The 11679-nt window shown below is 48.8% G+C and overlaps 1 protein-coding gene across 1 annotated transcript; it reads right to left on the bottom strand.

Moving 5' to 3' along the window:
• Positions 1–5407: 5407 nt before the first annotated feature.
• LOC143844155 (uncharacterized) lies at positions 5408–8629 on the bottom strand. The gene is made up of 5 exons (XM_077351157.1): positions 6663–8629; positions 6112–6195; positions 5850–5933; positions 5472–5570; positions 5408–5418 (listed from the first exon to the last, which is right to left on the bottom strand). Exons 1-5 carry the CDS (start codon positions 7282–7284, stop codon positions 5408–5410), a joined length of 900 nt encoding a protein of 299 aa, XP_077207272.1. The 5' UTR covers positions 7285–8629.
• Between the last annotated feature and the right edge of the window lie 3050 nt (positions 8630–11679).

The raw sequence follows: 11679 nt of genomic DNA, 5'->3' as shown, positions 1-11679 counted from the left end.
GCCTTCCATCCTTCCGAGGTTGGTAAAATGAGTATCCAGCTTGCTGGGGGGTAAACGGTAATGACTGGGGAAGGCACTGGCAAATCACCCCATATTGAGTCTGCCATAAAAATGCTAGAGGGCGTCAGACATGACTCGGGTCAGACATGACTCGGTGCTTGCACAGGGGATACCTTTACCTTTTAGACATTCACCATTCTCAAGGTTCTTGGATGCAGTTCACATCGTGGCCCAGAGAATAACAAACATAAGGCGCTTAAACATTTTTGGTGCATTGCTTGAGAAATAATGAAGGTATCTATTGCAAGCACACTAATGAACATTTGTATGAATTCCATGCATGGAGGAAAATACTACATGCAGCGTAGCATAGTTTCTACTAACACACCTGCAATATAGACAGCTGCTTGTTAGCCTCCTGTTTTATCTTGTAGCTGTTTCCAGATGAATCCAGGGTTGAATCCAGTGCACTCACACAGATATATCACTTCCACCATCTTGTTCCCTGAATAGCTACCTGCCTGTGCCAAAAGACCCCACCAGGACCCTAGCAAGAAATGTCATGATGAAAGGGGATAGACTTGCTATGTCCCCTTCATCCTAAACCCTGAGACCAATGAGTCAAGGCCTAATAATGCTAGGATTCCCAACACTACCTCAGAAAATTCCAGATTTTGGGAGCAGTACCTGAGGAGGGTTGAATTTAGGGAGATTTGATGTCATTTCCAGGCAATATCCTCAATCCCTTTTCTATTCTCTATGGTCTTGCCATAGAAACTATAGGAGCAAGCAAATGGGAGGCCTGGATTGTATCATAGGTGGGAACCAGAAATGTAATGCAGTGGAGAGATATAATGTAGTGGAAATTGGTGATATCATATTGAATTGCCGTACTAATGGCAGTCGTACTAATTGCCGTACTAATGCCGTACTAACACATCACAGGCATTGCACCACTTGGTACCTGTGAAGGTGTGTGATCACAATGCTGTGAGTTTGAAGACTAGACTAATAAGGAACATGCAGTATGTTAAAGGTGATGAGTTGTTAGTTCCAATCACTGCCTCCCATCCCCAATTCACATATGTGGTAGTTACATAGCATAGTATAGAAGACTTAGGGCCATTTCGCACAGAGCTCAAAGTTGCTATTTGGTTGCCGTTTGTGAAAGCGCTACTTCAAGTAGCGAAATGTAACTAGCCGTGCCCGTAACGCACAGCTGCGGTTTTTGCGGAATTTGGCACTTTCACTTCTCGCCACTTTCGTAACCCACAGGCTTCCGGTTCTCCGTCTTATCGCTACAAAGGAGGTCCCTTTTTAGCACTTCTGGCCTCCCGTGCCCGTCAATCAAACTGCAGGCACACCTTTGACCTCGACCCTAAAGCCGAACTTGTCGGGGTCCCCTTTTTTTTTAAAAAACCCAGGAAACCCCGTAGCAACGCGTTATCGTCCGATCATTGGCGCCCTTGGAACGTGTTTTCTATTGTTTTCTAGGAACCAGATGCATTGACATGTTTGATTGGTTAATCCCCGCCCACAGTACACGCCCACAGGTTACCTGCTTATATGCACCTGGGCAGACACGCGGTCGGCCTCACTCTTTTGTTTGCGTAGCCTACTGCCCGCAGCACAGGTCAACGTTGCAATGGAGAGGCTTATTTTTCAATTGCTGGCTTACATGCTCGCGGTGCTCCAGCGCATGAATACCGCCTTGTCGCGTCGGACGTCTGCTATCGCGGAGTACCGAGAACGGGTGCCCGGAACGCTGACCAGCAGCAGAAGACGTTCTGTAAGGGTAACCATGGCGGCCAAGAAACGCTGGCAAGCACTGGCAGAGGTCCGGTTCCCCAGACAGTTCTGGGTGGACGAACGATCCTCTGACTGGTGGGAGAATTTTGTGTGGACTCGCTGGGATGATGACCACTGGATTGCCAACTTCAGGATGTCGAGGGGGACATTTTTTGAACTCGTGGAGGCTCTACGTGGACGCATGGAGAGGCAAGTCACTGGCATGCGGCGCCCCGTTCCAGTTGAAAAAAGGGTGGCTGCCGCATTGTGGTACTTGGCCACCCCTCAGTACTTCCGGACAGTAGCCCAGCAATTCGGACTCGGAGTCACTACGGTTGGCGATATCCTTAAGGAGTTCTGCCTCGCCATGGAGGCGGAATTGTTCAGCAAAGTCGTGTGCCTCGGAGACCGGCTTGGAGCGGTGAGTGTCATTCTATCCCCTTTGCCCTTTAAATTTTTTTTCTTGTTTGACAGGTCAGCAACGAAGACGCGATACACCCCACGCTGACATGCAATGGCTTATATTCTTTTCTTTCCCTTATTCCAGAGTATGGACGGGTTTGCCAGGCTTGGATTCCCGCATTGTTTTGCGGCCGTCGATGGAAGCCACATCCCTATCCGTGCCCCCGGGGGAAGCATAAAAGAGTACGGGAACAGGAAGGACTTTTGCTCTGTTCTCCTGCAAGGAACAGTGGACTTCTCCGGCCGGTTTATCGATGCCGAGGTGGGGTGGAGTGGCAGGAGGCATGATGCCCTTGTTTTCAGGGAATCCAACCTCAGGAAAGCCATGGACGAAGGGGTCTTTGTTCCAGGAAACCCCACCGCCACCATTGAGGGCGTGCGTGTGCCGCCGTTGGTGCTCGGGGACGGAGCCTACCCAATACGACGGTGGCTCATGACTCCCTACAAGCGGCCAAGGACAGACGTGCATAGCCACTACAACCTCACTCACTCCCGGGCAAGGAATGTAGTGGAGCGTGCCTTTGGACGTTTGAAGTCCCGGTTCCGTTGCCTGATGTCCCGACTACATGTGCATATAGACAATGTGACTCCGCTGATCATCGCGTGTGTCATTTTGCACAACATATGCGAGGACAAGGGACATAACATCCCCTTCCCTGTGGATGAACCTGATCCTGTTGTCCTTGAGGACACACAAGACATCCCTGAAGCAAGGAGAAGAAGAATCTATGCAGAGGGGTGCAAGGTTCGGGACGCCATAGCCACCCACATCTACAGAAACAGGAGGCGTGTTTAATTGTTTTTCCCACTCTCTTGTTGGTGAATAAAGTTTTGTGTTATTTGTTTAACCTTGTCTTGTGCGGTTTGTGTACTTTGCCAGCAAAAAAACGGGGATTCTCTGGTCCAAAAGCACTTTGACAGCCCTAAATGCTAACTCCCAACTGAAATTGACAAACACAATACGGAAGCGCTGAATGGGGAAAGTTCGGGGAGGCGGGTAGCCAGGAAGTATTGGCGACCCCTGTCAAACCGGAGGATCAATCCACTTATGTTCCAATGAATAATTTTATTGGTGGGCAGCTTTGATACATTTAAAAAACGGGGTGGTCTATCGGAGCAACGCACGTTCGTTCCCTAACCGTCATTCCGAAGATGCCGAAGCCACGGAAGGGCTCCTTCTGGCAGCGCGCCGAGGCTGAGGCACTTCTGGAGCTTGTGCTCCAATCGAAAAGTGTTGGCCGCCTTATGGCCAGCACCCACTGCCACACCAAGGGTGCTTACCTGGTGTTGGCTTCAAAGCTGAGGGAAAGGGGCTACGTCCGGACCTGGGAGCAGGTCCGGACAAAATTCAAGCGCCTTAAGCTGGACTTCCTAAACAGTCTGGAACAGTGGGGGGGGATCCCGCAGCCAAGTGGGAGGACGGTCTTCCACGACCAGATGGTAAAAATATGGGAGAAGGCTGGGAAGCCCCCCCTGGACATGAGGAGGCATATGGGTGAGTGCTGCCCTCGTTGTGTTTTACCCTTAAACATGCATGGAATGACTAGCTGCCTCTTTCCCCTACTGTCCCCAATGAAATTCGAGAAAGTATTTAGATGCTGTCAACCCCCTCAGACTTAGCCAGCCAGTACTGTAGAACCACTTTGGTTATGCGCTTAGACTCTAACTGTGGTGTGTCCACCAGCTGTGTTTCATCTCTGTTTTGTGTGCTTTTAATTATGATTTGTCTTTTTCTTTGCCCAGCCACACAATCACCATCCAAGCTGGCAACAGCACCTGAGCGTGAGGAGGGGGAGGAAGAGGGACCTTCCACCTCGGGACAGGCTGCAGGTGAGAGTTTTATGCCTGTGCGGGAGACCCATGTGTGTGTACCCCCATGGAGCCATATGGGAGCCTGCTGTGATGCTCCCATTTGAAGTGTTATTAAATTCTTTGTTTGATTTCTATAGCTGAAACTGTGGAGGCAAGGCTGCGTGCGATGGAGGCCAGAGTTACTTCCCTGGAGGCTCAAGTGGCAGAGCTGAAAGGGGAGATTGAGCAGCAAAGGCAACAGAGGGAGGCGGAAGAACGTAGGTTATGTTCCCCACTGCCCAACTCTTCTCACACTGTGGCTAAGGCCACTTAAAAGTGTATGCATGTAAACTAAAGAAATTTGAAAATATGTGTGGCACTAATGTGTACTTTTTCTCCCTCCCCACACAGTTAAGAAGAAGGAGGACGAAGAGCTCTTCCGGCGCAAAGTTAGGGGGACCGTGGGACGGCTGTGCAGGAGAGTGAGGGCGATGGAAGGGGCTGGGGAGGGGAGCGGTGAGACCTGAGTTTTGTTTCCTGTTTGTGTTTTGGGGTAGGGGTTGGGGGGGGGGGCTCCAAGTTTCATTCCCTAATGTTTTTCCCCTGTTAAATGTATAGTTTTGTTAAAAAAAATAGGTTTTCCAGGGGGGTGGGGGGTGGTGGTGCTGGTGGGGCTCCAAGTTTCATTCCCTAATGTTTTTCCCCTGTTAAAATGTTTTTTAAAATAAAATGTTATTGCAAATTTTATAACAAGACTCCAGTGTAACTTCTTAAACTCGCACATATTTAACCCCACACCACACTCCTAAAACTCCTTGAACTAACACCCCTCCAACCTCCAACCCACACAGCAGTACCACAATATAGACAATCACTAGAGAGGCCGCTTTCGGCCTTGCAGATTCTACAGTAGGGTACACAGAGACAGAGTCAAAAATATAAACTTTATTCAACAAACAACAAAACACAGATAACATGAAATAGAAAAAGTGGGCAAAACTAGGAGGGGGAGTACTTGTCTGCTGGTTTTATTTTCCTCTTTCCGAGAATAGTCCTCCTTCGTGTTTGGGTGGAGGCATTCTGAGAGGGAGTCGGTGGGGTGGGTGCTGGAAGTGGTGGTGTTGGTGTGGGTGGTGGTGGGGGTGGTGGTGTGGGTGGTGGTGGGGGGGCGGGGGCGATTTGTGGAGGGTAGGCCCTTTCCATGACCACTACAGCCCTCTCCATGAGTCTCCTTATCAGTCGCACCTCCTCCACGCCTTCGCGTAGGATTTGGTTTGTCTCTCTAAGGACTGCCCTCAATTTTCTCCCCTCCTGGGCAATGAGTGTGAGCATGGCTTGGTCAGCGGCAGCGGCACGCCGTGACTCCTCATAGCAGTGCTCAAGGAGCCTCTCTCCCACGCTTGTCAAGATGGAGACGCGCCTCAGCCTGCCGCGTTCCCTCGTAAGCCTCTCCTCTGCTGGGAGCGCACCTCTAGGTGGTGGGCTGCCTGGAGCCAGGGGTGGTTCCTCCTCCTCATCTGAAAGAACCTCTGTTGGCAAAAAATGAGAAACAAAACTGTTAGTGACATCAATAAAGTCAAAACACACCATGGTGGACATGGTGTTCTTTTTTGTCCCCGTGTTTTCCTGCCAAGAATTTAAACAATCCCCGGCGAGCACATGGCTATTGTTTGTTTGCCCATGGTGTGCTTTTACTTTTGCCTACTTTCACAGCAGGACTCTCAACAATTAAAAGGGAGCACATGGTTAGTGCCTAGCGACATTGTCCTGCAGCTATGGCTCGAAAGGAACAGGTCATGCACGCTCACCATCTTGAATCTGTATCCGCCTGCGCCGTGCAGGAGGTCCAAGCAACCCAGGCTGTTCCTCCTCCTGTGTTCCGGGTATGAAATCTGCAAAAAAAGGAAAAAAAACAGATCTAGGACCAAAGGGTGGCAAAGCCAGCTTCAAAGGCTACACCAGCAACGCAGAGGGACTCTCTTCTTTCTCTTAGCAGTGCTGCTGCCCTGCACAAACAGAAAAGCACAAAGCAGTCAAAACAGCCCCCCCCCTATTTTAACTAATACTTACCAATGTTAGTTGATGCCCCCGAATCACTATCCACGTCAGGTGCTGCTGGAGACTCGAGGGGCCCCGTCCCTGGCAACTGTGTCTCTGTGGACAAGAGCAGAAAATATTGAAAAATGAGCAAGCATACACCATGAACCACAAAGCAAGCTCCCAAAGTAGTGAGCCAAAGTACTGCAGAAGGCCTATGGGCGAGGCATGCAGCAAATATTTTGGGGCTGTTGATTAAACATGACCGTTTCAAATACTAACCACATCAAGCACTCCACAGCCTACCATCTTTTAAAATCTTTTAAAAATTAAAATTAAATTATAAAATTAAAACCGTTTCAAATAGTAAACACAGCAAGCACTCCACAGCCTACCATCTTTTAAAATCTTTTAAAAATTAAAATTAAATTATAAAATTAAAACCGTTTCAAATAGTAAACACAGCAAGCACTCCACAGCCTACCATCTTATGCGTTGCAACGAACTGACGAGAAAACGATGGCCAAACGTCAGAACACACATTTGCTCAAAAGGAAATATAAAATAAAAATAAAATCACTTACCGGAGGCAAGGGGCGTTTGCTCAGGAGCCTCCTCTGGCTCCCCAGGAACGATGGCGATGAGGTCCAGCGTTACCGATTCCGCGGCTCGTTGCTGGACGGGGGGTGGAGGGCGAAAGCTGGACGAGGTGCCCTCGCCGGGATCCTCCTCAGCGGGTGGTTCCTCGACCGGGGCAGCCGGCTTCCGAACCACCTTAAGGCTCCGGCCGACGCGCTTCGGCCTGCCGGATCCTTCCCCGTCTCCGTACAGCTGGCGCTGCTCCTCGAAGTAGGGGCAGGTAACCTTCTCGTTGCCGGAACCCTTATTATGGTTCACGGCACGCATATACTCTGCCCTCATTGTCTTGGTCTTCGACCGGCATTCAAGGCCGGTCCTGTTGTGGCCCAGGGCGCGCATCTTAATGGCCACTTGTTCGAATACCTCCCTATTCCTGTGGGAGGACTGGAACGCGTCCTGGATTTTCTCCTCCGAGAAAATCCCGATCAGGTCCCTGATCTCCGCGTCCCTCCAAGTTGGGCCACGGCCGGTTGCAGGGACGGACGAGGCTTGAGAAGACGATTCCATGTTGCTTTCGCTGGTAGCTGAGCAAAATGGTGGTGGAAGGTGCAGGGTGCAACGGATCATATACCTTCCCGCACACAAAGACAAAGGGACTAGCCGGCTCCTGATTGGTAGAGGGCAGTAGGGGACACGCGCATTGGCCACATTAGGTCACATGTCACGTTCAAAACTCCTCGCGCGGGAACAGGATCTGCTCCTAATGGCCAGATTGGCGCCCTTGTTGTTTGACTTAACGCATGCGCTGATTCGTTTACACGAGAGAAGAGCAGTTTGAACATGCAGCGGGAGCCATTTTAGGAAAATGTCCGCCATTACACAAACGCATGCCGGTGTTCAACCGAGAGCAAGTGCGGCAGTACTCGGCAGTTCCCCAATAATATTCACCAGCCACAGCATAAATCAACCAAACATGACATGTTACTGGCGTACGTTCGTTGGCACGCTCAGAGGAATGTTTTTTAAAATGAACGGGGGACGGCGACTCCGCTTGCCGGAGGTATAGCTGCCAATGGAAGGGGTTGTCCGCACCCAAGCACAAGCACGCACCGGGAACCACACAAAGACCCACTACACATAAGCCGCCCCTCATGATATCACCACGAATCATGTCTATTGAACCCCTCTAAGCTAAGCAGGAGACTGCGAGCGGCGACCGTTCGTTGGCACGCTCAGAGGAAAATTTTTTAAAATGAACGGGGGACGGCAACTCCGCTTGCCGGAGGTCTAGCCGCCAATGGAAGGGGTTGTCCGAACCCAAGCACAAGCACGCACCGGGAACCACACAAAGACCCACTACACATAAGCCGCCCCTCATGATATCACCACGAATCATGTCTATTGAACCCCTCTAAGCTAAGCAGGAGACTGCGAGCGGCGAATGTTCGTTGGCACGCTCAGAGGAGAATTTTTTTAAATGCTCCCTGTACGTTGACTCCGCTAGGACTGGCCGATGGTAGACGGGGTTTTAAGCTTTGGCCAAATTTAGGGAACGTGACGGTGTGTGCCACTGTGCTTGTGAAAAACTCTTGTGGTGTCCGGGCAGAATTTCCTAAAGTGATCGTGCTTGAAAGCCAGTCGCTGTCCCGTTGCCTCGTAGATCCCCGCTCGCTCGGAGAAAAAAAAAATGGCGAACAGTTCGCCGGAAGTTTCGAGGACAGGCTCGGGAGGAGGGACTTTGAAGAACCCGCAACAATGGTAACGCACAGGTCTTTAGCGCTACTGTTGCAGATTGGTTGCAGGAGTGTATCGCTATCCGGAGGGTGAATCCAGTTTTCTGGATTCCCCTAAAAGCGCTACAACGAAGCGCTTTTTGCGGGTCGGTTTCAGGATTGTTGCAGATCGTTAACGACGTCGTGCGTTATGGCAAATTAGTAGCGTTTTCAATCAGCAACCATTGTGCTATTTTTAAGCCGTGGGAAATGCCCCTCAGAATAAACTATATAGGAATATGGCATACCATCACCTATCCACCCCAAAAAAGTAATTTGCTTATGATCATTGATTTAATTAGTGTACTCATGTTCTTCTCTCAAAAACTATTTCACTGCATGAGACTGTGGACTAAGATTCAAAGCTGCATTGGAAAAGCTGAGGGATCTGGAAGGTTACAATTGATGAGTGCTTTATAGTTACTGAAAGGGAGATCTCCTGATTTACACATGCCTGCAAATCACTCCCTCTAACCTAGATATTATCCCCTAGTACCAGGCAAGTATACCTGTGTGTTTACTGTACAGTAAGGGAAAACCAAGATTCCAACCGTAGAGAAACTGTGCATTGATTTTTCTGCTACTGCCCCCTCCCATGACCCACTATTCCACAGGCAAGCTCCCTATTCCAGATGGAGCAGTCAACCTCCATATAAATTTCACTCCAGTTTGCTACCCAACACTGTCACTTTGAATTGTGGATGTTAAAAGAGGCAACTGATAAAAGAGGTAGACTCTCAGCCTTTTGCAAAAGTAAACCTCTTGCTCTGGATGAAGGTTTTTGAATGGGTTGAAAGAATTAATCCCCATATCTGTGACATCATCATTATTGTTATTGTTATTGTTATTGTTACTGCATTTATTACCCTCCACTTCCAAGTTTCTAGTACCACTCACCTGTTATAAATATTGTACTTGCAAAACCACAGGAATTTCAACAAACAACAAGCACGAAAATAAATCACATTATTACTGAAGATACATTGACTCAAAATGTATTAGCAGCTGCTTATCCTGTGTAAATAGGAGCAAGCAGGAAATGCGTCAATGAATATTTAGACTTAATTGACTCACTGTTCGGAAGTTCAAGCAGATTAGAAGAGACATGTTTTCTTGATGAACCACCTAAACCCTTGCCGAAGTAGAAATTATTGCAGTAAAATACGAAGATTAGGCAGTGCACACATTCCATGAAAGCGTGAAAGCACATTCATGGACAATTTGCGGTCCCTCAAGATAAATGTAAATTGGTCAAGAATTCAATCAGAAAGACAACAATTAAAATTGGGAACATCCCTCAACTAGGCATATTTTCCCCACTTGCCATTTCCCTACTTGCAGCTGTTGAGGGAGACAGAACTGGAGTGGGGGGAATGGGGACTTTCAGTGGGTGCTATATTGAGTTAAATGAAAAGACATTGGCATAGTTGCCATTGCTGCTTTTTTATTAGCGTTTTTACATTCGCCAGTGAGCTTCATTTATCTCGCTTCAAATTTTTTGCAGCAAATATTTAAATTGGCCTGTCACGCATACTGACAATGGGCAGGATGATCAACCCCAGTAGGGTTCTGTGTAGACAGTTCCACACTAATGACTTAGAACTTTGGTCACCATGATGCATTTTAAGAAATGATTATACACAAGGTTGTATCATAACACATTTTTGGTCACTTAAATGCCACCTCTTCTTTGCTCATCACTGGAATTCCATGCAGAACTGGATGGTTGAAAACAAGGACTAAAAAGAGGATCCCAGTATCCATGGAGAAGTGCTGGGGTTTAGTTCATTTTCTAAGGGGGGTTGCAAAGAAATGGCACAGCAGCCTGGAGCTATTGTAATGCCGACCGATTAATTTAGGAAATTAGAATGGCATACAGTCCTGTTTGGTGCCTTGTAAAGAAGGATTCGTGTCTAATGAAGGAGGTGACTGAAGCTATAGCACATCCTTAATACACCTACCAGCTCTGCCTGTCTTTATGAACCAAGACATCTGGTCAGCTTTGACTTCAATAGCACAAAAACTGTGCTTAAGGGAAAACAAGGGGTTAAAGTCATTTGAATGTGAGCACGTTTGGAGTGAAGCAGGACAGGCTCAAATACAGGAAACTTTTACAACCCTCCAAGAGGTAAGAATGCATATCATAAATATGGTGCTTGGAGGAGCGGTAGAGCATCTGCTTTCATTCAGAAGGTCCCAGGTTCAGCCACTCTCCTCTCCGCTTAAAAGGATAAGGTGATACTTGATGTGGCCTCTAGCAGAGACCTTGGAAAGTGCTGCCAGCCAGAATGAATAGACAATGCTGACTTGATACATCGCTCTGGTTCAGAATAAAGAACAGTGGGCGAGTTCATTTTAATTCAACTCGGAGACCCCTACACATTTTGCATTTGCTTCCTGAAAAACCTTTAAAATTAATCAAAGGGCACGTTTTTAAGACAGAAAGAGTTGAGTATATGATGTAAACGAATCAATATAGGAGCATTTCAAGAGCCAAATATCTAAGCAAACAATATTAAACTCATGGAATTCTTTCACGGGTATAGGACAGAGGCAGTTACACATTTAGACACAAAAACAAGGTTTTATGAAATATCTTTAAACAGCCCTGTGGCGCGGAGCGCCACGGACTGAATAAAGCAGTAAGGGCACTGTGGGAGGAGTTAGGGCGGGCCCTGTCCGGGATAAGAACTCGGAGGGGCCAATCAGGAGTCGCGAAGCGGCTCCTGATTGGCCCCTCCAAGTGTCCATCCCGCCCGCGCGGCTCCCCATTGCCTGCTTCACCCGCACAGCCACAGGTGAGCGGTCAGCCGCGCCGCCTTCTCCCGGCCGGCGGAGCAGCCGAGAGAAGGCTTCGGAGAGCCTTGGGGGGCGGGTGGGCCTGGCCGCCTTCTCTCAGCCGGCGGAGCAGCTTCGCGGCGGCGTCGACACCGCGAGGCCGCTCCGCCGGCCGAGAGAAGGCTTGGGAGAGCTTCGGGGGCGGGTGGGCCTGGGCGGGTGGGCCTGCGTCAAGCCGCCGCTCAAGCTGCCACCTTCGCCTTTGCCTCCACCGCCGCTCAAGCCTCTCTGTAAGTAAGCGATCTTTTACTCTGCCCCAGCCTCCTAGCGCCCATTGTATTTAGGATATACAATGGGCTTTTTTACTAGTCTATACATAACTGATCAGAAAAAAATATCACAGCCTGAAGAATTCTCAAAGCAATAGTGGGTTTATCATCAATGGTTGGGTTCCACATTAATTTATTTTTTA

This window comes from Paroedura picta, chromosome 9 (genome assembly GCF_049243985.1).
Source record: "Paroedura picta isolate Pp20150507F chromosome 9, Ppicta_v3.0, whole genome shotgun sequence".
Taxonomy (NCBI): Eukaryota; Metazoa; Chordata; class Lepidosauria; order Squamata; family Gekkonidae; genus Paroedura; species Paroedura picta.
The sequence above is the reverse complement of the archived record's forward strand: the minus strand, read 5'-3'. Positions and strand labels throughout refer to the sequence as shown.

Coding starts and splice junctions, on each gene's coding strand:
- LOC143844155 (XM_077351157.1), bottom strand. CDS start 7,284: ATGATCCGTTGCACCCTGCACCTTCCACCACCATTTTGCTCAGCTACC. Junction 6,196..6,662: donor GCAAACGCCCCTTGCCTCCG/GTAAGTGATTTT, acceptor TCTTGTCCACAG/AGACACAGTTGCCAGGGACG. Junction 5,934..6,111: donor GGGGGCATCAACTAACATTG/GTAAGTATTAGT, acceptor CTTTTTTTGCAG/ATTTCATACCCGGAACACAG.